The 26,493-nt window shown below is 47.1% G+C and overlaps 1 protein-coding gene across 1 annotated transcript in view; it reads left to right on the top strand.

Moving 5' to 3' along the window:
- The window catches only part of LOC144773571 (uncharacterized), a 156,911-nt gene that overhangs the window by 114,663 nt on the left and 15,755 nt on the right, over nucleotides 1-26,493 (top strand). The window contains 1 exon segment of the mRNA XM_078658689.1: nucleotides 9,809-9,883. Within this exon segment, the coding sequence (XP_078514815.1) occupies nucleotides 9,809-9,883 (75 nt within the window).

Here is a 26,493-nt window from a genome sequence, read left to right as displayed (position 1 = left end):
GGTCATGAAAGGATGCTGTCCTTAGGGAGGGCACAGCCTTTCATCATCTGCAGCGTGGGTCATGAAAGGATGCTCTCCTTGGGGAGGGGACAGCCTTTCATCATCCGCAGCGTGGGTGCTCACAAACTGTTTTGCATCGGACACAAATACTGTTGTAGCTTCTGCATTAGGGTGTTGGACTCCGCCCTTCCTATTTCAGGCCTGTATCTTTCCCCCATACATTCTTGCTCTTAATAAGCTCCTGGTGCCTCACCGCACCCCCGAGGATCATGGGGCAGCCAAACAATAATAGGACGCCCACTGCGCATCTCCCCTAGCGGCTTGCCTGTTTTTCTGTCCTTGATTTCCACAGTAGAGGTGCTGCAGGGGTGACCTCAACATGCTGATGAAATTCAGTCTTAAATCTTAAAGGGGTTTGGGGTGATACAGTTGGGCATCTTTTCACTTGGGCAGCAAGGAACATTTGTTTTGCATCAGTCTCACTTCAGTTTTTGACAAAGAAACTGGCCACTTTGAGTTGTGACACAGCATTCACGGGCATCGAAAAGGTGCTATATGCATCTAGAAAAGATAACTCTGGTCATTAATGCACTTGCTGGAGAGATCTGTGCTTTCTCTCTTTGAAGTTTTGAACCATAATGTAGCCTTGAGAGAGAACGTGTCTCCTGCATAGCACATTCTTTAACATGCAGATGACAGATGTTTAGGTCAAAGCCTGCCAGACAGCATGGCTCTCTGGTTTGCTAACGACAACTAGGGGACATTCAGAAAGCTTCTTTGGGGATGCAATCCACCTGTTGCTTACCGTTTTCTTTCTAACTCACATTTTCTTGCTTTCTATTTGCTGTCTTTATTTGTTTTAGGCTGTCCAGCTTGAGTTCGTCCTTTTGGTTGCCCAAACCTTATTTACAGTATCCGTCCGAGTGCTCCTTTTCTGTAAACAGTCATTTAAATCTTGTTCCGTCACATTTGCTGTGCATTCAAGCGCAAATGTCAGACTTTGTCTTCCGGGGAGCTTGGTGTTTACTTTTCTTCCTCTTACTTCAAAGTGAGAGGATTTCGGTGACAATCATGCTGGCTACAGGGGATAATTCTTGTAATTTTGAAGTGTGGTGGGAACTAACATTGTAATAACCTCAATACACAAGGTGATGATATCTCCACACATTATCGTTTGTGCGCTGTATACTTTTATCAGTAAAACTGTGTGTTTGTGCAAATGATATGGTATTTCAATTGAAGATGTGTTGTTTGTAATGACAGTGAGTTACCACACCACGCATTCTCCATTTTACCCCATTTTACCCCATTGCACTCTACTCTGCACCACTGCACTCTACTTTGCAGCACTCCACACTATGCCACCCCACGCCACTCCGCACTGTCACTGCACTCTACATAACTTACCCTTCACTCTACGCCTCTCTACTCTGCATTACTCTATGCCTATGCACTCTACCCCACTCTACTTTACTATGCACCACTGCACTCTACCCCACTATACTCTACAACAGTCTGTGCCACTGCACTCTACACCATTTTAATCTAAATCACGGCACTCTATGCCACTCTGTTCTACTCTGCATCACACTACTCTACACCACTGCACTCTACGCCAATCTACTATACACCACTGCAATCTATGACAGTCTATTCTGCAGCACTGCACTCTGACACTAACCTCTATGCAACTCTACTCTGTGCCACTGCATCCACGCCGCTGCACTCTATTCTATGCCACTCCATTCCACTGCACTCTCCGCCACCACACTGTAATCTGCATCACTCCACTCTACACCACTGCATCGTCCCACACCACTCTACTAGGCAACACTGCATTCTGTGCACCTCTAATGCCCTCTATGCCAATTCGCTTTACACCACTACACTCTATGCCACTCTACGCCAAGCCACTCTAATCTACTTTGAACCACTGCACTTTACAGCACTCTGCTCCATGCCACAGCACTCTATGGCACTCTACTCTGAAACAATCCACTCTGCACCCTATGCCACTCTACACCACGGCACTCTATTCCAATACACCCTACACCAATTTACTCAAAAGTAATACACTCTATGCCACTGCACTACACATCACTGTACTCTGCCACTCTATTCTACTCTACACCACTCTACTATGCACCACTCTACTGTGCAAAACTGCACTCTCAACACTTCACCCTACGCCTCTCTACTCTGCACAACTCTACCACATGCTGATGCGCTCTGCTCTACTATGTAGCACTGAACTCTACACCAAACCAGTCTAGGCAACTCTACTCTGCACAACCCCACTCTACACCAGTGCACTCGGTCACCCCAATCTACACCACTCCACTTTACACCACTTTGCTCTATTCGGTACCATTCTACTCTCTGCCACGGCATGCAATGCTACTGCACGCTATGCTGCGGCACTCTATACCACCGTACTCTGCACCACTCTACGCCAAAGCACTCTACACCACCAAGGTGCTTTACGCGACAGCACTCTATGCAAATCTACTCTGCACCACTGTACTTTACTCCACTTCGCTCTAGGCCACTCTACTCCACTCTACAACTCTCCACTCTGATGCTCTACTCCATTAAACTCTACTCCACTCCGACAGTGTACTCAACTCTGACAGTCCACTTTACAACACTCTATACCATTCTACAACACCACTCTACGATGCTCCACCCACCTGTCTCCACTCCATGCCACTTTACTCCACTCTATTCTGACACACTACTCTACACCACTCTGATACTCTGCCACTCCACTCTAAAACACTCTACTCCACTCTATGCCACACCACTCTACTCTGCTCTGCGCCACTCTACTCTACACAACTATACTCTACACAATACCCAATGTCACTCCACTCTACACCATTCCAGAACACACTATACCGCCCCACGAAACTCTGCTCCAATCTACGCCCTCCTACTCTACGACACTCTCTTCCCTCCACAACACTAGATGCCACTCCACTCTATGCCATTCCATGACACTTCCCTCCACTCTATGCTACGCGGCTCTTGTCTAAACCACTCCACGACTCTCTACTCTACTCCACAACACTCTACTTTATGACACTCCACTCATGCCACTAACTTTTAGCCATGCTGAACAGCAGCCAACAAGGTGTACAACAAGCCAATAGCTCTTGCACAGGTGAGATCTATTTCCTTAGCTAATGCTGGTTATTTTATGTATATAGTCAAGTGGGTTACTGCTTTTGACATAGAGAGCCTTTCATTACTTGCAGATCATAAATGACAATCCTAATATAGAACAGTGAGCTATGAACTCACATCAAGAAACTGCATGCAGACTGCAAGGCATGGGTTCAGAACTTTGTTTTTGTTTCTCAATCTGTTGTTATATGGTTGCTAAAAAGTAATTTTTGGGGTAGAAATAATGTCTTATTAGTACAGATCACCCCGAGCACTGTGTTGCTTATTAGGTCTCACCTAGAATCGCTGCGCATGCACTGCTCGCTCTACAAGATCTATTGTCGTCTGTTTTCGTCTTGTTTCTTTGAAGTGGGGTGGAAGCTGCACACATGCTTTTGATTGGCGCACGTCTTAAACACTCGCTTTTCATTGGAAGTGAGGCTTGTTTGTTCCCTCCCTGTCTCCCTTTGCCTCGCCCACCCGGACTGGATATCTGCCGCGTTTGTTATTTACTTTCCCATGCGGCCTCGCTTGATTATTTATTTTATTACATCGGCTCGGCCGCACATGTTTACTTATTTATGTTTATTCTATCTGGGTCCTTGATGAATTCAGAGTGGTGGAAACTGCTGACACATCAGAGGAGACAATGGGGCGGCGTGTGCGGGGCTGCAAGAAGGCACAGCGCTTTGTTTAGTGTTTGGGGAGGGGAGTGAGCACCTGTGGTGCTGGGCTGGAGTGGAAGCAACGAGAAGGGCGGTGGTGACATCGCTGCTGGAGCAAGGCACGGGCTAGCTGCTTCATGCAGAGTGCTGGTCCGGTGCCATCCTCCCTCTGCCGGGGGAACAGCTGTGCCTAGCATGGTGCAGGGGCGGCCCCTCCGACCCTCCAGCACTCCAGGGCTCTTCTTCATCGCTCTCTGCGCGGCCATGCTGGATGTTCTGCCTGAGAGGTAAGTGCTTCTAACACTCTCTATGAAGTGCACCGAGAAGTGCCTTCTCCATGCAGGGACAGCAGTGCCAGGGAGCGGCAGTGCCCGCCTTGCAGAGTAGGGTCGCCTCGGTTTCAATTTGATGGGACTTGGCGCCTTGGGTTTTGGGAGACTTCGGCCCGACTGCATAGAGCATAGGGGCTGAAAGGTCACAAGGCGCTTTGTGGCTTCAATTAGCTTTTCCAATAAGGATTCAGAAAAAAGCGTTGTTTTTTTCTGACTTGACATGGATAATCTGGGAGCCGATGCCTAGGGTTTGTTTCAACTTTTATGTTTGTTACTCATTTTGTGTTTGTTGTTAAGGTGCTGACTAGCAACCGCCCTCTTCCACTACGGCGCTGCCCCTTGCACACCCAGCATGGTGTTCCAAGGGCAAAGGGCTTTGGGGGGCAGAGGGAGGACATTCTCCCCAAGAAAGAGAACTGCTTTAAATGCATAGAGGCTGCCCTAGGGAGAGGAGCGAAGCACGCCCCACCCGGAGCCTCTTTTCTAATTTGATTTAAGTCACAACACAGAAGCAGATGTACCTGCTCGTGATACACACGCAGTGCTGGGGAAAAGAAATGGCAGATTCCACCCTGTGACATCCCGGAGTTTGAGGAAGGTAGGGTATAATTTCAGTTTTCTGTTTAATTCCTGATTCTAAGTGTACTATTCAGATGTGAAATACTCCAACGAAAGCACCCCAAGGAAGATGGATTGATAGAACAACCAGCGAATAGCATGAGGTGAGCATCTACCCTAGGTTTTATCTATCGGTGCATTCTGTTTACTTTGGTCATTTCTTCCCTTTCACTATTCCTATCCCACATCTCTTCCTCTAACTCTCCCTATATTCCTCTTCCACTCTCTCTCATCATCTTGCTCCCTCCCTTGCTCGCTATTTATCTGTCCACTCTTTTTAAATAGGAAATTAAAATTCCGGTTGAAAACAAGCATTTGCAATGCAATAGGCCTTGCATTACTGAAAATTAGAGCTATTGGTGTTGCATTATTATTTGCAATACCAAAAGCACAAACTTTTACTAATGCGAAACCTATTGCATTGCAAATGCTTGATAAATCCTGACACTGTGTTTCTCCCAGCCATACAGTTATTTTAAATATTTTTCCTGGAGTTTTATATAGCGCAAACTTGACCCAAGGGTATCCGAACACTTTACTTGAGCACCAGTTGTGTTACAAACGTACACATTCATTTTTGTTAGGCACAGGGAGATTTGGTGATCTGTGTTTACTTATTCCCCCCTCCTTCCCATTGCCCTGACCCACACAGCACAATAAATGAACCGGGAGGTCAGATTCCTTTGTTCTGTCCCCTGACTTTTGTTGCAAGAGTGAACTCGAATTGAAGGTATCTGAGCGCTTTACTCAAGCATGCATTAATTTTTTGTAGGCACTGGAAGATTAAGTGATTTGCCCAAAAATCTTAGTATGTTGCGCTGTCACCAAAACTCAAACCTGGTTCACCAGCTAGCCATAAGGCCACTGATTCTCCCCATCTCAACTGTTTCTTTGAATCATTTCAAACGTCTCTTTACTTGATTTTTTAGGTCTCGGCTAGCGATGCAGCGCCATGCGCTGTCGCGTAGGTGACATCTATTGTTGCCGACTTGCTTAGCGATGCGGGACAGGATAGGTGCACATGCCCACAAGCTAGGCTATGTGGACGCGTACGGCTGAAGATGTTAGCATAAAACAGCAGGCATGCGAGGTCACGTGTGTAGGGCTCGGCTTGCTCGCTCCCTCTCTCTCTCCCTCCCTGTCTACACGCACGCAGGACAGGAGATATGCACACACGCGCGCTCGCACAACACCAGCAGCTTATTTAAAATGCGCCTCAGTGTGCTCCTGTTGCCACCTCTCTCGGGCCAAGCCTCGTTATTCAGTGAGCGCGCTCGCACAATGCCGACAGCTTTTTCTTGTTTGGATCCATTTCACAAAGAGCAAATAAACAGGAGGAAAATGAAGGTAATACCTGTTTATCGTAAACACAGATTTCTATACTTCAAACAATTATATTAATGTAAAATGTAAGGTTGCTTCCTACCTTCTCGGATTTAAACCGGTGACTACAGGCTGCACATGTATTGCTGCTTCCGGTAAATTAACCTAAAGAGCTGTAGTTGTTTCTTCTATGCTTCGAAGCCAGGGCTGCTGAGATGCATGTGCCCGGAGATGTTCACGTGCGCAGGGCTCAGCTCGCTCCCTCTCTCCCTCCCTGTCTATCGGTCACCGATACTGCAGCTCGGCGTGTTCGTGTTTTCAAACTAAGCTGCCAGAGTCCGTAGTTATGGTGCAGTCTGTTAACAGCATTACTACGGTCTACACATCTGGTCAGAGCACTGAGTTATGGTACAGAACTCTGGTCACTTTTTCTTGAAAGGAATATGTGGGTTTCAGAAAAAAGAGGCCATGTAAATTAAGTTTCCTTCACCATAATGAACATTTAAGCACAGATATCACTGCCTCCACGTTGGTAATTGTGAGAATTGTGAGAATTGATCACAAGCCACAGCACACACCAATTCCATCTAACAATACAATGGTATTTCTTAACAAATGTTAGCAAACTACTACAGAACTGGGTTTCATGTACTTAGCACATCCGCTGGCATTTTCAGAAGTGTTCATATATATACCACAGTGTTTCGACGTATGTGAAATATCACTCATTTGGCAACATGCATCTCTGCTGCAGAGGGTTAACATATTCCACAGCTCACATCTGCATCCTCCGTACAAAGATTTCTTCAAGTTCGTCCCCGGTTTCTAATTACCACATGACTAGATGTCACAATACATCTCTGACCTTTTACTCACTCTTGCGGAATCAGGTCAGGAGCAATCACTTGTCCATCCAAAAACACATTTTTATTTACTGCCACCTCAACGTAGATTTCTTCCCCTTTTTCTAATGCTAACCTCAAAAAAGGAATGACACACTGACCCAAAAAAACTGCCCACCACTGATATTCCAATAATTCACTGAAGTGCAGATTCACCAGAATAAAAAGCTGAAATATGTGCAGTTTCAAACTGATTACTGCCTGGAAGTGGAAGCAACATGAAGTGCGGGGGTGCAGAGTGGTAAGTGGGTGGGGGCTTTATGGAGAAAAGCAAATGGACAAGAGAAAGAGAGCAGCCTGGAGTCCGGTGGGGTGGGAGCGACAAATAGGCAAATAAGCAACATGGAGCTTGGAGTGAGGGAAGCACCCTTGGGGTGGGGGGGGTGAAAGGCATACGGAGGCAAGCGCATAACAGATAGTGGGTGAAGCTCATGGGGAATAGAGCAGCACAGAGTGGGAAGGAGAAGCACACTAGGGAGACAGCTAAAAAACAAATGCGGTCTCAAGGAGTGCTTAAGACAAAAATAAAAAGCATTTGCAATGCAATAGGTCTCGCATTTACGCTGGTTTAAGCAATTGGCATTGTAAATGACAATGCCTATTATTTATACTTTGAAATCGAAAACATTAATAAAGGGCATTGTCATTTACAATGTCAATAGCTCAAACTGCATAAATGCGAGACCTATTGCATTGCATATGCTTGTTTCTTAAGGTATGTTTCCCAGTCCATGCACACCTCCAGAAGAACCAGACAATTTGAATGGCAGTACCTGTAACCATACCGACATTGGAAAGAAGTGAACGTGTCCCAACTCTGCCATCCTTTTAGGGGCACCAGACTGGCTTGTGACTGACTTTTCCAAATCTTACCAGTATTTCAGTAGCTAGTCTGACAAATGAAACCTGGCAAGACATTATGCGTGACTGACTGACACATCCAGGAAGTATTTGGTAGTCAGCAGTCTGTGATTAAACAATGGTTTCCACTACCGATCTCCCTGGAGAAAGCAAGGGGGCGTTTAGGTTACAGAGGGGACATGCGCGATGCAAGGGTGCGTTTAGGTTACAGAGTGGACATGCGCGATGCAAGTGTGCCTTTGGGTTACAGAGGGGACATGCGCGATGCAAGGGGGCGTTTAGGTTACAGAGGAGACATGTGCGATGCAACGGTGCGTTTAGGTTTTAGAGTGGACATGTGTGATGCATAGGACAATTCTCTGAGTGCCTGTACCTCCTCACACCCAGAAGTACCACTTAGACCAAGGGAGACCAGCTCGAGGGGCTTTGAGTCTGCGATGCTGGCTCGGAAGGGATGGGGCGCTGTAGGAGGGGCATCCTATGATGGGGCGCTGCATAGGGGAAGTGGCATTTCTAATGTTATTTATTTTTGCACTGGGAAACTTGCATTTGAATCCATACCCATCCCTCTTTCTTCTACGCCTCCCACCACCCCGTCCCTATCCGCTCTACATAATGCCACACAATGCCACTACACGTAATTCAACAGCACTGCATAAAACTAATTTCATTCCACATAATTCAACTCAACGCCACACAATTATTTGCCACGCAATTCAACAAAACAAATCCACACCATATAATTCCTTTCCACACAACACATTTCTCATCTCACAATTCCACACCACATAATTCCTTTCCATACAACACATTTCTCATAAGGGCATCTGTTGTGAAAGTTGATGTATTGTTTGGTTGGCGGTGATTGTCACTAACATTACTTCAACCATGCCACTTATCACCCCAAACGGTCTGGGATTTCATGTGTTCCAATGTAGAGTGGACCTGGACTGGCAGTTCGGGCTGGACTGTTGCTATTGGAGCAGAGCAAGAATGATTTGCATATGGCTGAGTCCAGTCTGAGGTGGCATAGGGGAGATCAAAAAATGATGGACTGCGGTGTTGCTCCAGGTAATTACATGTGGATGAGATTAACCCAAGCTTTGCACTCCTCTCCTTTTTGAATTCCTCATATTGTTGCTGGGTTCGCAGTTGTTGAGTAGGAGAAAAAGCACAATGTTATTTTAGACTCTCTAAAATTTGGAACCCCATCCTGTCAGTCATTACTGCTAAACCTGGACTCCAGGCACAGACGCAATCACGCAGAGACACGTACCCAGACGTGGAGAATCATACAAAGACTCCCTCCCGTGTTCAAGCTGTGTCAAAAATAAAATAAATAATATGGACTAGTTAACAACAGTGCTAATATAACAGAATGGTTCCTGCCCCTTGTGTGGCAAAGGCGTGGACTTGACCTTGTGAAATGGGGCTAGGCCGTTCGAACAAATTGTGCATCACAATCGCATAAACAGCATCTGTAGTGTCCTGTGAAGGCAGTATGAACAGTGTTGTAATACATGCCCAACGATGAGGTGAAGGAGGAAATGACTTGATCCTTATGCACAAATTAGGCCAGATGCAAATGCACATAGATGCCAGATGAAAAGGCACAATCTCTCTCTCTCACACACCTGCACACTCCCCCACCACACACACACATTTTGAAAAACAGGCTGTACATGGGCCTTACACACACACATTTTGAAATCAGACTGTACACAGACCGTACACACACAAACCCACACACACACATTTTGAAAACACACAGACTGTACATAGACCTTGAGGGGAGGGTTTGGGGAGACTATAGAGTGTGTGTTTGGTCTGGTTCAGTAACAGAGGCCAAATTCAAGGGTGTCTGACTGATTAAATGTCTAGATTCCTAATCTCTACAAAGTCTTTAAACATCTCACTGAATTGTTTCTTCTGTGTTCCTTAGGCTTCAGTCCTACAGACTCCTTCCGCCCTCTAGAGACCAGCTGTGCACTCCACCACCCTTGGATGAAACAAAAAAGTAAGTGTTATTTTATCCCCAAAAAACCATCAGAACTATCGAAAAGTCTATTCCTCTCCACTTCCTATGTATTGCTGTTTCTCCTGTCTGTTTTATCCTTTCTTCTGCTTTGTTTCTTTTTCCTTTGCACTCTTGTCTCCTTGCCCCCACCTTTATCACGAGAATAAGGCCCTTTATTAGGCCACCAAGACTCACTTGTAAAAGGAAAACAATACAGTTATCTTCAGATTGGCCCTGTAGGCAGGATTCTGTGAGCAATAGTCTGTTCCCCACTATGCCTACAGATGAACAACTTAATTTTTGTAAGTTTTTTTTAGAAAATGGATCAGGAAAGAAATAGATACAGGACAGTGCTTTTTTCATTTTTAAAAGGACAGTGCCTCATCCTCCTTATCTTTTTTGTGTAGAACATTTTGTTTTTTGTAAAGACGGTTAGGGTAGGTGGCAACAGAGGACCTTGTAGGGGGAAGCAACGGAAAGTGGGTAGAGCGGGAGTGGAAAAGCAGCACATGAGGGAAAGCAACATAAGGACGAGAGGAGTAGCAGCAGAGTGAGAAAGCATGATGGAGCACAAAGTGGGGGTAGTTTGGTGGGGGTGAAGCAAATGAGAGAGAAAGCTGGAAGACCCATGCACACTCATGAAGTATTTAAGTTTAAAAAAAGTAGTTCATTAAAAGAAGTAGTGAAATGATAGAAGCTAGCCAATCAAGGATACATGGTAAAGAGGCTATGCTCCAGGAGAGAGACAAGCACAAGGAGTAGAACAGCCATCAAGTTAGAAGCCAGCAATTGAGTGACGACAAAGTAACCAATGGTAAGCAGTAGACGATCAATAAGCACAGGTAATTCCTTGGTAACCCCACAATAGGTCTTTTAGGCTCGACCTAAGAAAACAGGCTACCATATAAAATAGTAAATTTTTAGGTTTTGCCTGCACATCACTTGCCAAATCTCTTGTATTGTAAATAAAAAATTTAAAAGGGTTTAGAACCCACCAATTACTTACCATTGTTTGGCTTCCACATCACTCTTGTTTCCCTGCTTTCTGTTGGTCTGCGCCTCCAGCTTCCTCCTGGGCTTTGTGTCTACATCCCTGCCCTCGAGCCTGGACCAAGTAAAGCTTCCTTTGGCCAGTGTTGTTCTATTGGCAGCAGGTACTCATTTTATTTAATTTGCAGCATGCACTCTTAGTCCCTCTCCTTCACCACCACCCTTCTCCCACTGTCCATGGTGTTACATTCTGTCGGGCCCGTATGCTCAGGATCGTATGTTGCTATATATCCACATCGACGCTGATGACGAGCTCAGCTCGTCATGAGGTACACCTCTCGTACGCTCATGACGAGCTGAGCTGGCCATGAACCGCGGGTTTTTTAAAACTTCAGCGCACAGCGGTAAAATGCGCCGTACCGATGCGGATATGGTCCACCTCCTGATAGCCCCAAGGTCTGATTATGTATACAGACTTGATGGAGTGATCAAGCGGGGGAAGGAAAGGATGGGAACAGCAGGGAAGGAGATCTGTAATAACAAGGAATATCGTTGTAAACATAAGTCATGAAAAAGTACCACATTACCACCCGTTATCGTAACCTGCACTAAATTACCTGTAAAGGAAAACAAAGAAGCTGAGCTCTAGGACATTGCCATGTCTTGAAATGAAGATCCAATGTAATCTAGAGATGGCAAACACAACATCAATACCTAGTCAGCAGTAATCACTGGTTATGCTACGTACAAGTGCAGCGGAGGAAAACATACCCAGCAATAATTCAGGCAAATCTTAACAGGGGACGCGAGCTTGCCAATCCAGGAATGCTCGTTCAACCCCTGTTGTAAGAAACAGATAATAAGACAACCTTAGTTATTTCCACTTAGGTTATGGTGAACAGTAGTCTTATGCACTCCAAATAATTCTCAAATGCCACTTGAAATAACAGTAGCTAATCCGACATGGTGCCCAAAGTATATAATCAAAAGGAATTGAAAATTGTCACGATAATCCCAATATCGTCTTGGGTAACTTGCCGTCAATTACATTACCCCATTGACTCCATGAGGCATATACCAACTGGTTGGTTTGTTCTACCCTGCATGAGTTATAGACAACTCGCCAAAAGGAAGCGAGGCTCGCAGACCAGAAACGAGACACCCTCACTCACTTCTCCACTTATTTTCTCCCCGCAAGAGTCGGAGCCCTGACTCGACCAACAGGGAAAACACAGCATCGTCAAAAACTCAGACACGCCGTGAACCTAGCCACGCCAGAACGGCAGTCCCCCATCGATTGTAGTTCATAGTTCTACGGGGTTAGAACACGTACGAGTCTTTCTCAGTGTTCTATGCAAAGCTGTTCACTTCCGATGCGATGCAACACATTCTCCCCCCGCCCCCCATTTCTGTGGTATCTGCCTGTCCCCTGATGTGTTTCCCACCCTTGTTGCTTGGCCCACACCCCCACTCATTGCTTGGCTCCTACGTCACTCCTGTTTCGTTACTTCTTATTGGTCCACACATTCCTCCTCACCTTCGTCTTCCTCCTGGGCTTTGAGTATACATCCCTGGAACATGGACCAAGTACTGCTTCCTTTGGTCGGTGTCCTTCCACTGGCCGCGGGTACTCCTTGTTTTACTTACATTTCAGTATGCACTCTAAATGCATGCTTCTATAGTTTCTTTCCTTCACCCTCTACCCTCCTTCCACTGTTCATGGTTTCATGCCCCCACCTCTCTGTGGTATTAGCCTTCCCCTGTTCCCGATGTATTTCCCACACTTGTTTTGTGTGACCCCCCCCCCCACACACAGTGTCTGCATTAGCCCAATAAGCTAACTGGCATTAGCATTTTTTTGAGGGAAGTGCTTGCGCTTGGAAAATTCTCATATACTGTCATGTCTTGGGTGTTCTCCCAGTCTGGTGCTAGCGTGACAGATACGAGTATGCTCTGAATTAATGCCTTAATGGTTTGCCAGAGTTCATCTTCCCAACAAGCACGGCTCTAGGAAGTTTCATGTTCTGGCCAGCAGCTCATCCCAAACCTCTGACTGTACAGAGCAGTCCTGGGGAACTTTAGTAATTTCTGTCAAACCCGCAGTAGGCCCGTGTTCCTATTTCCACTTTCCTTTGAAACATATAAAACAGGATGGAACTACTCTGACACGAAGCTGATGCATATAGTTTAAAGTGCAATAAAATCATTTTTAACCAATTTAAAGGCTGGAGATTGTAGAAGAGTGAAAATCCTAGCCAATGAGCAGCAAATGCACAATAATAGGCAGCTATGTACAGGCAAGGCAGCTCAGTGGGTTCTGTTTGTGCCTCAAAGAATATAGTACACTTTCAGAGCATATCTGTTTTTATTTCAATTTTGTGAAAGTACAGACCGCCCAATTGGTCGTAATTTAATTTATTGCACAGTTACTTAAAACCATATGCAGTGTGACAAAAGAATTTAAGATCAGAACGTTAAAAAGAATTCCTTTAAGATTATAACCAATTTCATTTCATGAGTATACGATTAAAGTTAAAAACTAAAAAGCAAATAATTGTGTATGACGCATTATGACGAAAGTGTGCCGTAAAATTGTCCAAAGCGAGTCTATTTTTTCGCGATTGTTGAAATCTTATTCTTTAACAAGTCCGGAACGCACTTTCTCCATATATCTCCCGATCCTAGCCAAGTCGGTCGGTCGGTAGACTATAGGAAAATAGAACCGCAACTGCTTCTTTCACTGTCCGAGCACCTTTCGTAGCCATATTGGCTTTAATAGCTTCTGGCGAGACTGTAACAGGCCGGGACAGCAGCACATCAGATGCAGTAATGATTCTGTTTTAAAATTGCAGAATGTACAGCTGATTTTGTGATCAAGGGAATTACACCCCGGATTTAATTCTTTAATTGGGAGGGGCATTAGTCTGGCCCACTGAATGTTTTTTAGGGCCTTTCTCCCCAACGCTTGGAGATGGTAAGGCTGGGAATAGTGCTCAACATATGTAGTATTCTGCCCAAATTGACCACCTCCGCTTTCAAATTGTGCTAAATCAATTTTTCTTGACAATTGATAGCATTGTTTGTTGATTGCATTCTTTTTTTTAAAAACTCTTTTTATTATCAATAAAACATAAGCAAACAAGGCATAAAAGGCAATACAGCTGGATACGTGTTCAAGGAGGCAGTTACAATTTAATACAAATCATCAGTGCGGGGGGGCAGGGGGAAAATTAGGGTCACAATACATTGAGGCTTAAACAAAACTAGGAATGTCGGGTCAGGGGGAAAGAGGAACATCTGGAATATCCGCCAGGGGAGGCGTACATATATCGCCTCGATAGGAGTTCCAATGGCCCCAAACTTTACCCCATTTCTAGGGTCTGCCGCGTGCCACATACACTGTCTTCTCTCTAAACATACACCAGTCCATGTTTTCCTTCCATGCCAAGACCGTGGGCGGTCTACGGGAACCCCACAACTGCGCAATATCTCTCTTGGCAACCATATTCCCAAGGGTCGCCCACTGAGTCTGCGCCACATCATAATCAGTCGGTTCCCAAACATTCAACAAACAACGCCTGGCTTCAGGCAACAGCGCAACACCCGTGACCTCCTCCATCACAGCATGCACTCGATTCCAAAACACCACCAGTGCCGGACTCTCCCAAATTATGTGGAGGAAATTCCCAATTGAACCACATCCACGCTTACACAACCCATCCACAGAATAACCCGTACGAATCAGGCGAGGGCCGGTCACATAAACCCGATGTAGGATCTTAAGCTGTACAAGTCGGAGACGGGCCGGAATCGCGACCTCCTTAGGTGAGGATATCGCCGATTGCCAGTCCTCATCATCCAACACTAGACCGTCACCGCTCCAAGCCTCTCTGAGTTGCGCCAACAGATCGACTCGATCGTTAATCAATTTCTTATATATCAAAGAAATAGTGCTGTCGGGAACATATCCGTCGAGCACCCGATCTTCAAGTGGGGATGATTCCGGGATAACAATACCTTCAGGAAAAACCGCACTTAACGCGTGGCAAATCTGTATATAACGGAAGAACTCCTTGTAACTCAGCTCATATTCCACCTTCAATTCCTCAAAGGTCTTAATCCTACCCTTGGCCCAGAGATCACTTACCTTGCAAATACCGATCACATCCCACTTATCAAAACCTTTCGTCCTCCAAAGGCTGCCTAGTCGTTCAGACGCATAGAGCGGAGTCGCCCGGGTCAGTCGACCCCTCAATCCCATTGCCGCATTCGCATATTGCCACACTTGCACCACTATCTTAGTGGGCCCCGAAAGTTTCCCTCCAGCAGATTTGGAATAAAGCGCCCTGTTGTAATCTCCACCCGGTAGCAGCCACTTATCCATCTCAAACGCAGGATTTAACGCAGGACCGTACATTCCATGATTAATCGCTCCCAACTGAGAGGCCCAATAATATTGCCTAATATCCGGAAGTGCGATACCGCCGTCGTACCAGGGAAGCGTCAGCTTGGCGAGGGCGATACACAAACGCCCATCCCATATCAACCGCCTCTGCAAACTCTCCACCTCCCGGAAATAGCTCGCCGGAATGACATCAAACGTGTTCTGAAGCGCGTATAAAAACCGCTGCAAGGACATCATTTTGAAAAGAGCTGCACGCCCGAGGGGGGACAATGGCAGTTTGTGCCAGGCCACAACGTCAGATTTTAAACGTTGGAGCGAAGGAAGCATATTACGATCGTAACGGACCCTGGGGTCTAATGTAATAAAGACCCCCAAATATTTAAATCCCATCTGCGTCACCTGTATGGGGCAACCGCGCGGCAAAGAGGGAGTGTCACCCGAGAGTACGTAGACACAGGACTTAGTCCAATTAATCACAAGGCCGGAGTTCCTCCCGAACGAGTTCAGCACATCAAACAGTACATTCAACGACTTTCGAGGCGAAGTGAGATACAACAAGATGTCATCTGCGTAGAGTGATATTCGATCCCCAAAGTCCGGAGTCCACTGAATACCCCTCATCGATGGCTCCCACCGCAGCCAAGCAGCCAGGGGTTCCAAGGCGAGGGCAAAAAGTAGCGGGGACAACGGACACCCCTGCCGCGTGCCCCTCCCAAGAACAAAGGACTTAGAAACCCGACCATTCACCACAATCTGAGCCAGTGGTTCCTCATACAAAAGTTTCACCCAGCCAATGAAACCACAGACGAAACCAAACTTTGCAAGGGCAGCCCAAAGATACGGCCATTCCACTGTATCAAAGGCCATCGTGGCAAGCCAAGGTGGCCGGTTCACGCAGTGACGCTGGTCTCGCGAGAACGCCATGCAAGCGCCGCAAGTTCAATGCAGTATTTCGATGTGGAATGAAACCAGATTGATCCGGATGAATCAGGTCACTGATCACTTTTATTAAGCGGTTTGCCAGCAACTTTGCAAGAATCTTGGGCTCCGCATTTAGAAGCGAAATAGATGCACAGCGATCCCGCGGCTTCCCTTCCTTGTGAATCACCACAATGGTCGCAAGTCGCTGATTACGGGGGAGGGAGCCGATGTCTCGCGATTCCAGAAACATATCACGAAGATACAGCGCCATTTTGTCAGGACGCAGCTTGTAAAGCTTGATGGGGAGACCATTAGGGCCCATAGCTTTCCCAGAAAGGACAGAACGAATAGCGAGTGCGACCTCATCAACCGAAAGCGCTGCGTCCATCAGGTCCCTATCTGAATCCGACAGGCAAGGCAACGTAATATCTCGTAACAGCAGATGCGAGTCTTCCTCTGGCCTATCGGAGACTGGGGAATACACATTTTGAAAATGGTCAGCAAAACACTCAACAATCTCAACAGGGTCAGTCACTCGCACTCCGTCAGTCCTCTCAATCACAGGAACCACACGACTCGCCCTCTCCCTTCTGTCTAACCAGGCAATCAGTTTCCCAGCCTTGTCTCCCACATCATACAGCCGTCCCTGCTGCTCTCTACTCATAACTCTAGCAGCGTCCGTTACCAATGCCCTATAATCAAGTTGTTTGAGACTGAGGACATGAACCCTATCATGAGTGATACCCAATTCCAAATCCCCTTCCAGCTCAGCTATTTCGGTCTCTAGGCGGACCACCGCCTCATTTTTGCTTTTCTTGGCACCAGCGATTAACGATAATGCCTGTCCATGGATAATCGTCTTGAAAGCCTCCCACAGTGAAACAGAAGAGGACACAGACCCCACATTCTCAGCAAAATAGTGATCCAGAGACTTGACCAACTCTGCCCGGGTTTTGGGGTTGCTGAGATACCAAGGATTGATCGGTGCCACTCGACCCTCAGCCCCCATCTTCGTGTCCATCAAAATCCACAATGGGGAGTGATCTGAAATACCCCGAGCCAGGTGTCTAACTTCCCTAACTGACGAGGTCTGTGATGCCGGCATCAAGACATAGTCAAGTCTGGAATGACTACCGTGAGCACCAGAGTGGAAGGTGTATTGCACCTGTCCCGGATGCAGCAGCCTCCAACAATCTACCAGTCCCAGCGTTTCCAGAAAGCCACTCAGCCAAGACTGTGATCTCGTGAGGTCCCTGGGGGGGTAGCGGTCCTCCCTACCAGAGACGACAGAATTGAAATCTCCACCCAGCACTAGAATACCATCTGGAAGCCCCAGAATTACTCTCCCTAAATCAGCAAAAGTCGTAGTCTGCAGGCCAGGTGGGACATATACAGAAAGCAATGAGATAGTATTCCCCTCCCACCTACCAGTGAGAGCAGCATAGCGCCGCCTGTCGTCGAGGAGTATGTCGTCTATCTCCAGGGGGAGGGAGGTCTTAACTAGAATACCCACCCCCCTAGAACCAGTAGTGAATCCGGAGTGTGCAGCAAGACGATATCCTCGCCGATTCATAGCGTGTTTCCGATCAGATGTGTCTCTTGCAGTAACACTACATTAGGGGAGAGGCGTCTAAGCAGTTGCAACACTACCCCACGTTTTATCCTATCCCCCAACCTGTTAACATTCCAACACAGTAACTTCAACCCCCTACCCCCATCCCAAAAGTGGATGCAGAACCCACCCCGTAGTGAACACAACACCCAGATCCAGAAGTAAAACAATATGTTGCCTTGTGAAAAAATGAAACACACCCAAACCCACCCCCACCCCCCAACTAATAACCGATACAACCCCCCCCACCCTGCACCCCTGCGTTAGACTCAAAAGCCACCCCAACTTGCAGTGTGCCTGTCGCCCTAACATGAACTATTCTACAAAAAGAAACCCGGAGGAGGAAAGAGTCCCACTCCCCCCGCCACCCCTGGGTGTACCGCCATAAGTAACGCAAGTGTAAAAGTCACCGAACCACAGCTGCAAATTATGCACAATGTCCGGAAACCAGAAACCATTTCTCATTCTTGCTCCAACGGGCCACCTTCAGCTCCTCCAGAATGTTCAGTGCGATCACGATGCGTAGGCAAGGTATCAAGCCAGTCACTCACACTCTCAGGGCGGTCAAAGAAAAACGTCCAATCCTCGTATTCAACACGCAGCCGAGTTGGAAAGAGCATTGCGTATTTCATGCCCATGTCCCTCAGTCGTCGCTTCACCCCCTGAAACCCCATCCTTTGCTTCTGAACGAACTGGGTGAAGTCTGGGTAGAAGCTCACCGTAGTGTTTTCAAACTTCATGGGGCCTCCCACTCGTGATGCCTGCAGGATAGCGTCTCTATCCCTGAAGTTGAAAATCCTGGCGATGATATGCCGCGGAGGGGCACCCTGCTTTCGGCTTCCCACCCGGCACTCTGTGTGCACGTTCCACCGCAAAGCAGTTGCTCAGGCCTTTGGGGGCGAGATGGTTTAGGATGAGGTCCTCCACGAGGAGATCTGCAGCAGGTTCTTCCGATTTTTTAGGGACCCCAATAATACGTACATTATTGCGTCTGTCCCGACTTTCAAAATCCTCCAGCTGACGAGCAAAGAGATCGTTGGAGGATCGTAGGTTACGAACCTCTGTCTGTAAATCGGACACATCAGTCGTAAGGCTGGAGGTCTTCAAATCTAAGGATTTGACCTTTTCGTTAGTCTTTGATAAGTCCACCCTGATCAAATTGACGTCAATTGCCACAGTGTCAAGTTTGTGGGCCAGGGCCTCATATTGCTGGCCAATGGAGGTCTTCATGCCAGCAATGGCGCCCATGACATCCTGCAGAGTCAAATCATCCGCCGCGGGTGAGCCGTCACCCGCCTCTTCCAGAGACCTACACGCCCCACCGGGGGACCCCTTAGGATGGGTATAGCGATCCATAACGTTTGATTGAATGGTACCCCCCCGGTGAATGATCTTGGTCTTTCGTTTCTCACTATCGGGTTTGCCCGCCATAGTGGGTGTTGCGCCCCAGAGGGGCCTTTGAGACCTGGTAAAAATGGCTCACACGATTCACCCACCGGGATCTCCAAAAGCGAATTTCAGCAGGATAGCACCACAACCAGAAACACTCAGCAGTTGGCACACGGTGAAGTTGCGGGGTCCAGCTGCATCCCGGGCTACCAGAGCGGTCTTGAGATGGGACGAGGCGAAGGAACCAAAAACGAAACCGAAAGTTAACTCCAAGGTTGTGAGCAGAGCCCCGCCGGCCGTTGTTGTTCAACTACTGCCTGGGCACCATAGTAGCTCGAGCCCCGGGTAGTTCCGTGGAGCAGGCCACAAAAGTTCAAAGTATCGTAGTTGCGGTTCCCGGAGCCCAAATCGATTTTTGAAAGCAGCTATTATATCAGCTGGGTTTTGTCTTCAATAACCCATCTTCGTGGTCAGGATAAAATTCAGGATAGATGCGGGAGATGGCGAGGGTCTCGGGAGCTCTGTGCTCACGCGGCCATCTCGGATGCGCGCGAAGCTCCTCCTGCGTTGATTGCATTTTTGATGGCTGGGTAGTTTATGTCCTCTAGGCAAAGACTGTTTTTTTGTTTCTGACGTCGGCTTGATGGCTTAAATATGATATGGCCATGATGTTATCAATTGTCGAACGACCTTTGCGGGACCCTGTTTGATAGGGGGGAAGGATTTCGTTTTCTTCGATCCATCTGTTTAATTCTTTCAATAGGGTGCTCGCATAGGCTTTCCCTTCGATGTCCAGAAGGGCGATTAATATGTAGTTTTTTGGTTCTGTGTTGTCACCTTTCTTGTATAGCCCAATTCTGCATGTGTTAGGGGTTGTGTCTCCTGATTTTATTTTATGTGTGTGGAACTCTCCCTGTGCTATTCATCACTGCACCACAATCATGGGAAAAGCACAACATGCACCCACAGCTCAACTAAAGAACATTACTGGGGGGTAACCTCAAAGCCATAAAAGAAAGAGAGATACCTGAGGCAACACCAAGGGTTAAATCACATGCTGTAGCTTTTCACCCTTAATCACTTGACAAAACAGACGTCTGTACCCAGGCTGGAATACTGGGACGAATGTATTATGCTAATTAAGCCATTGATCTTCTGTCCCAGGATCTCTTTCATTCACTGTGAGCAGACAGCTGGCAGAACCGTCCCACAATATGTTATCTTAATAAATACATCTTGACCGCATCCTCGCTCTCCTGGCTTCCACAATGAATCCTTTTCAGTGTAAAGTTTAGCCCTGGACTCAAGACATTTTCCTAGAGGGTGTTGGGGGGGGGGGTCTACACACCCCACCTCTAGTGATTCTGGGTTTAAACCCCTCAATAAATGACTGCAGGGATGGTGCAGTGTGCACTCTGTTTTGTGGACTGCGAACTATGCTGCAGAATGTTAAGATGAGTGTTTATCTGCTTAACTGCTGATTCCTGGGTGATCTTGGGTTGCACCGCCACCTGTAGCCTCCAGGGGCAGCACACACACCATACGAAGAGTCATGGCAGACGAGTAGTATCTAACAGAAGACTATAGTCCAGACACCTCTGGTTAAAGGAAAAAGAAACTGTTTGGCTTTCAGTTTCATGAGTACTTTCTCTTGGCTTGTGTTGGTCTTCCTCCTTCGAAAACCTCTTGTGACAGATTTGCTGCTTCTTCATTCAGGGGCTCCAGCCTGGAGGACTGGGTCGCTCAGACAGAACAGACAGAGGTGATAGATAAATGTGTTTTTTTTTACCTGTTCATGTATTGCCCTGATCCTTCTATTCCTCTTTTTCTGGGTATATACCTAAAGTGTTTTGTTATTCTCTGAGGTTTCTTTTCGGGAGTCCTTTCCAAGAGTTCAGAGTTTCCTCACGAACAGTATTTTGGAGAAAGAGCAACCTAAACTACTCTGGACTCGGTTGAGAATAACACATAGGTGATCCCACTATTCCCCTTTCTATTGCCCAGGGCAGCCAGGGCTTCTGGGTTGGCCTCGGGTTCCATACCCATCTGCTGCCCCCTGCCAGCAATCTTCCGTGGCTGATAATGTAGTGCGTCCTAGCTTCAAAATCCACTCATGGAATGTTCATGGTTTAGGAGATAAAATTAAACTGCGAGTAGAATCACAATTCCTCAAGAGACATTCATCGGACGTAGTCCTTCTTCATGAGACACATCTACAGGGAAACACATATCATTCCTTAGACAAATGTGAATACAAAATGGTGGCACACGTTGGTTATACCACGGGCTCCAGAGAGTATCTTCCTGTGAAAGTCATTGCCCTTTATCATACGTAACACTTGGAGAGACACACATGGGAGAAAGGTGGCCCTTTCGGGGCAGTGGGAGGGAAAACACTCTATTGTTTCAATTTATATACCCCCCATACTCCATAATGTGTCTTTCTCTGAACAAAACACACTCTTTCTACAGTTCCCAGATGGTGATTTCCTGCTGGGCGTTGAGTTCAACACTGCTCTGTGAAACAGCAATGACCACTTGCCCTCTCATCAACTCGGGTCTCCGTATTGCCCACTGGCAGGTTTTATGGCCGCACTCGGCCTTATTGATACATGGTGTTCACACAACCCCACATCAAAACAGTACACATTCCTCTTGGAAGCTCATGGCAGTCTTTCACACATTGACTACATACTCCCCTTTTCCCATCAGCTCCCTCACTCTAAAGAGGCATCACTGATCAGTCTCCGGTTTGGGTGATCTACGGCCTGCTTGCCCACAGTGATGGCCAACAAATTGTACTTAGTCCTTGGTTCTCAAAATACCCCGCATTCGTGCAGGCCTCTGATGAAACCACTGTGAACTACTTTGTCGAAAATTAGGGCTCACTGACTTCATCGCTGACTGTATGGGAGGGATGCAAAACAGTCATGCGACCTTTCATTAATCGCAGAACACAAAAAGGAAAAAAGGGTCTGCCTAGAAAGGCTAGAACTGGAGATCCAGGAGCTGGGGTCTCGACTCCTTGACACTACTCGGGCAGACTTACACCATACTTTAACCTTAAAACAAAGAGACTATTATTGAAGCATCGCAATGGAAGCCGCTAAAGACAACCATCACGCCACACTATATCATCTCTACGAGGTAGGTGACAGAGCAGGGAAGCTCATGGTCTGGCTTGATAAAAGGGACCAGGTAAACCGGTGGGTGCTTGAAATACGGGGTGAAGGCGGAGATTGAATTAGAAATAGGCAAGGAATAGCCAACGCCTTTGTGGCCTACCATAATTGCCTGTACTCCCTGACTTTTACTGCTATGACTGAGGACTCCTGGCAACTACTGCTGGATATCCCACTACTTACCCTTTCACAGTCAGATAAGGCACTGCTTGAGGAGGAGTAAGCGCACAATGACTTGACCCCCTGGTAAAGAGGTGGGCCCCAATGGTCTGCCTATTGACCTCTACAAGCTCATAGCATTGAAAGTTGCTCCCACCTCTCCTCATATACCTAGAAAGCCATGAGGCCGGCATTTTGCCAAGGGACCAGAGGTTGGCTGGTATAGTGGCCATAACTAAGGAGGGCAAGTCGCCGGACAATGGTGCCTCTTACCAACCTATTTTATTGTTAAACATAGAGGTCAAGAATTTAGCAAACTTATTGGCTTCTTGACTGGTACAGGAAATTTAGACACTGGTTCATCGGAATCAATCCAGCTTCATACGAGTGAGAAACAGATCACTTAACTTACGAGGCCGCACAGCATCATGGGTCGCACAGCTATGATCCAGGAGGATGGCCTAGAGCTTTCGCCTGATGCACGAATGGTCTTTGATATGGTCGCCTGGCCTTTCCGTTTTGAGGTGACTGGACTGGGCTTTGGTTCTCACTTCATGGCACGAGTGAGACTCCTTTATACTGAACCTCTGGCTCAGGTCCAGGACAATAAAGGCACGTCCTTGATGTTTCAACTCACACGAGGCACGAAGCGGGGATGTCCTCTCTCACCCTTGCTCTTTTCCCTGGTGTTAGAGCCACTAGCTATAAGGATACGGTCCGACCCTCTTGTTAGAGGGCTGAGATGGTACTGCCCTGTTTTCTATATGCACTTCAGAACACACCCTATTCAGTTCCGAAATAGTATTTTCAGGCGATCCTACGCAAAATCCGTACATTTCTCTGGAATGTCGGTCACGCACGAATGGCTGGTAAGAAACTCGTCAGGAGTTGGTTTGATGACGAGATTGCTCTGTCCGACATGCAAAAATATTATTGGGAAACACAGTTTGTCACCATTAACCACTGGGCCCATCACCCTGAGAAAGAACCGCCCTACTGGAAGAATAGGAAAGTCCTGCAATCCGGAGGCTATCTCAGAGCTCTCTATGGGGTACCACGCACCATGTTCTAACCCCACCGCTGTCACGCTTACCTTCTGGCACAACACACTCTGTGCTTTGGGGTGGTGAGGCAAGGTCACAAATGCCACTCCCTTATGGACACTGTACATCTGGGCACTTTCGCTACACAATAGGGCTTTGATAAGTGGGACCTAGTTGGCCTGTCCATGGTGAGAGGTGTGTGAACACAGGGTGGGGTACTTTCATTCTCTGACCTCCAAAGTTAATACAATCTAGCACCTACTGAAACCTACGGATCTCTACAAAAATGCCATGCCATACGGAAGGCGCTGACAGGGGGAGCGAACCCCCTGATTCATCCCTGCTAGAGGATAGATTGCTAGATGAACTCTTGCCTACAAATTGGCCTTCCTTACCTATCCTAAGCAAATAAACAACTCACCTGATCCCGTGGCTAGTTTACATGAACATTGGGAACAGGGTCTTGGGGTTTTGAAGGGAGATGAATTTCCAGAGGCCCTGACACGTCCCAGGGAGATGCCCATACGATCATGGTTTTGTTTAGTGCAACTAAAAATTATAGACCGATGTTCCTATGCAAGTACAACCTTGGTAAAAATGGGGACGGCCATGTCCGCCTTGTGCCCTAAGCAGTGTGGCCAGGTAGGGACGTACGTTCACATGATATGGAGTTGCCAGGTGCTTCAGAGTTATTGGAAATTAGTGGTCGCCTGTCTAAATATTTGTGGGAGCAACATAGAGCTGTCTACAAAGTGGTGTCTACTAGATGTTTAGGAATCAACTGACCTTGCCTGTATGGACCAGATTTGGATTTATCTGAAGTTGATGGTAGCTAACACTATATTGTGTGAATGTGTAGGGTGGAGAAAGCATCACTACCGAATGATTGGAAGCGAGACATGGATTGGTGCTTGTTGGCGGAGAGAGAAGTCTCTGAAAGCAGGGGCTGTCCTAACAAATGGACCAAAATATGGGGAAATGAAATGATTATCTGGTGGAATGTGCACTCCACCTGAAAGTTCATGTAGAGGTGTGCTATGTCTTGAACGTCTGACTTTCGATGCCGCTTAGTGAATTGTGGGGCGAATGGGAAGAGGGACTGAGGGATCCCAAAACAGATTGGGGATGGTTACTGCATACATACCTCTTGCTGCCAAACAATGTTATGATTACTGTCACTGTATTATTGTTTGTTTTACTTGCAATAAAATAATATATGAAAAAGTTCTCTCAATCCCATGAGGGCCCAGAGCTTCTATATCGATCGCATAATTGGAAATTGGGTGGACTATCAGAACTTCCTGGGCTTCTCTGTGGCAAAAAAGGGGAAATCAATACAGAAAAGCAACATCTCCAGGCGGATTGTCTGGAGCATCTAGATCTTTTATAGGCTGGCCAAGAAGCAGCCCTTGGAAGGTTTACATGCTCATTCTACCATAACAAATGCTGCTACCACTCTGCTGGTGCCTGGTGTTCCGGTCTTCGACATCTACCAGGCTGCAACATGGCCATCAGTTCATTTGCTTACTAAGCACTACTGCCTGCATATCCAGCAGGATGGGCATTTTGCCCAGTCTGTCCTGCAGGATTTCCTGGTCTGATACAATCCACCGACCCACCACCTGGGGAGGTACTGCTTTGGTATCTATGAACAATACGAGGAATCTGTGGTTGGATGTATCTGTCAGAAGACCATTTTACTTACATCAGTAACACTCTTTCTGGTGGATACTGTCCATGCAGGAGGTTTACAGGGCATTGTGGGGAAGAAAATAGTGTGTGGTGCTTGCATAGCACACCACCCTGGTCTCCTCCAGATATCTTGTTTTCAGAACTGTCTGAGTCTGGTAGATTTTTCCAGGTAGCGACTACCCAAGCCCAAAAGGTGCAGCCGTTCACCATTGCAAGTGGGATGATACTGGCCACACTCTCCTCGCCCATATGTAAAAACAGCATCCAAAATAATCAAATGTCCTCTCGCTTCCCATTGAGATAGGATGCTTTAGTCCGCAGGGGAGCAGAAAGACTGTTGAGGTTTTAGGGGTGAAGGTGGGGTCTGATGTTAAGATGGGAAAGACCCACCGCATTATTTTATTTAAAAAATATATTGCTGACATACAGCAGGCTTTCTGCCCTCCAGCGAGGCAGATCGGGTTAATTACCCCATCTGCGCCCGGCAGGGGCAGAAAGACTTTTGTCCCCTTCAATTGGAGTGGTGGCATAACCATGCCCATGGTGGGCAGCCTCACCCCTCTTTTTTTGTTTTTGGGGTGAGGGCTTGGCCCTGCCCATGGTGGGCAGCCTGCATCCCTCTTTTTTATTTATTTTATTTAAACAAGATAATTCCCTTGTGTTTAGTGTGCTTCTGCCTCCTGAAAGGGCAGATCTTGGTAATTACCCCCCATCTGACCCTCCAGGGGGACAGAATGACTGTTTACCCTTTTATTAGTGAAGGAGGCCTGCTCATACCCATTGTGGGAATCCCGTAGTTCTCTATTATTTAAAAAATAAATCCCTGGTGGGCTCTGCTCCCCCCGCCCCCCAGATAGGGGGCGAAAAGACTGTTTGCCCTTTTATTAAGGGTGGGGACATGGACATGTCCATTCTGGGCATATCACACACCGCTCTATTAGAGCGGCAGACCCTGATGCAGAGATCTGGCCCGGGACCAGGGTTCAATTCCCCGCCTTGGCGGGTCTTGGGCTCAAAAAAAAAATTCTACGGACCTGATAATTCTCGCCTCGGTGCCTATTCCAATCATGGAGTCCCACTCTGCAACTCTGGGCAATAGCTTGCTTAATCTCCACAATGGCCCCCACAACGCTAAGGATGCCTGGCCTCCACCTTGGGGGTGCCCAGGAGTGGACACCTCACAGGGAAAGCCAGGATGGGTTCTACAGCGGTATTCG

Source organism: Lissotriton helveticus, chromosome 8, assembly GCF_964261635.1.
Source record: "Lissotriton helveticus chromosome 8, aLisHel1.1, whole genome shotgun sequence".
Lineage (NCBI taxonomy): Eukaryota > Metazoa > Chordata > Amphibia > Caudata > Salamandridae > Lissotriton > Lissotriton helveticus.
Note: the sequence above shows the minus strand (reverse complement) of the source record. Positions and strands in the feature narration are given on the sequence as shown.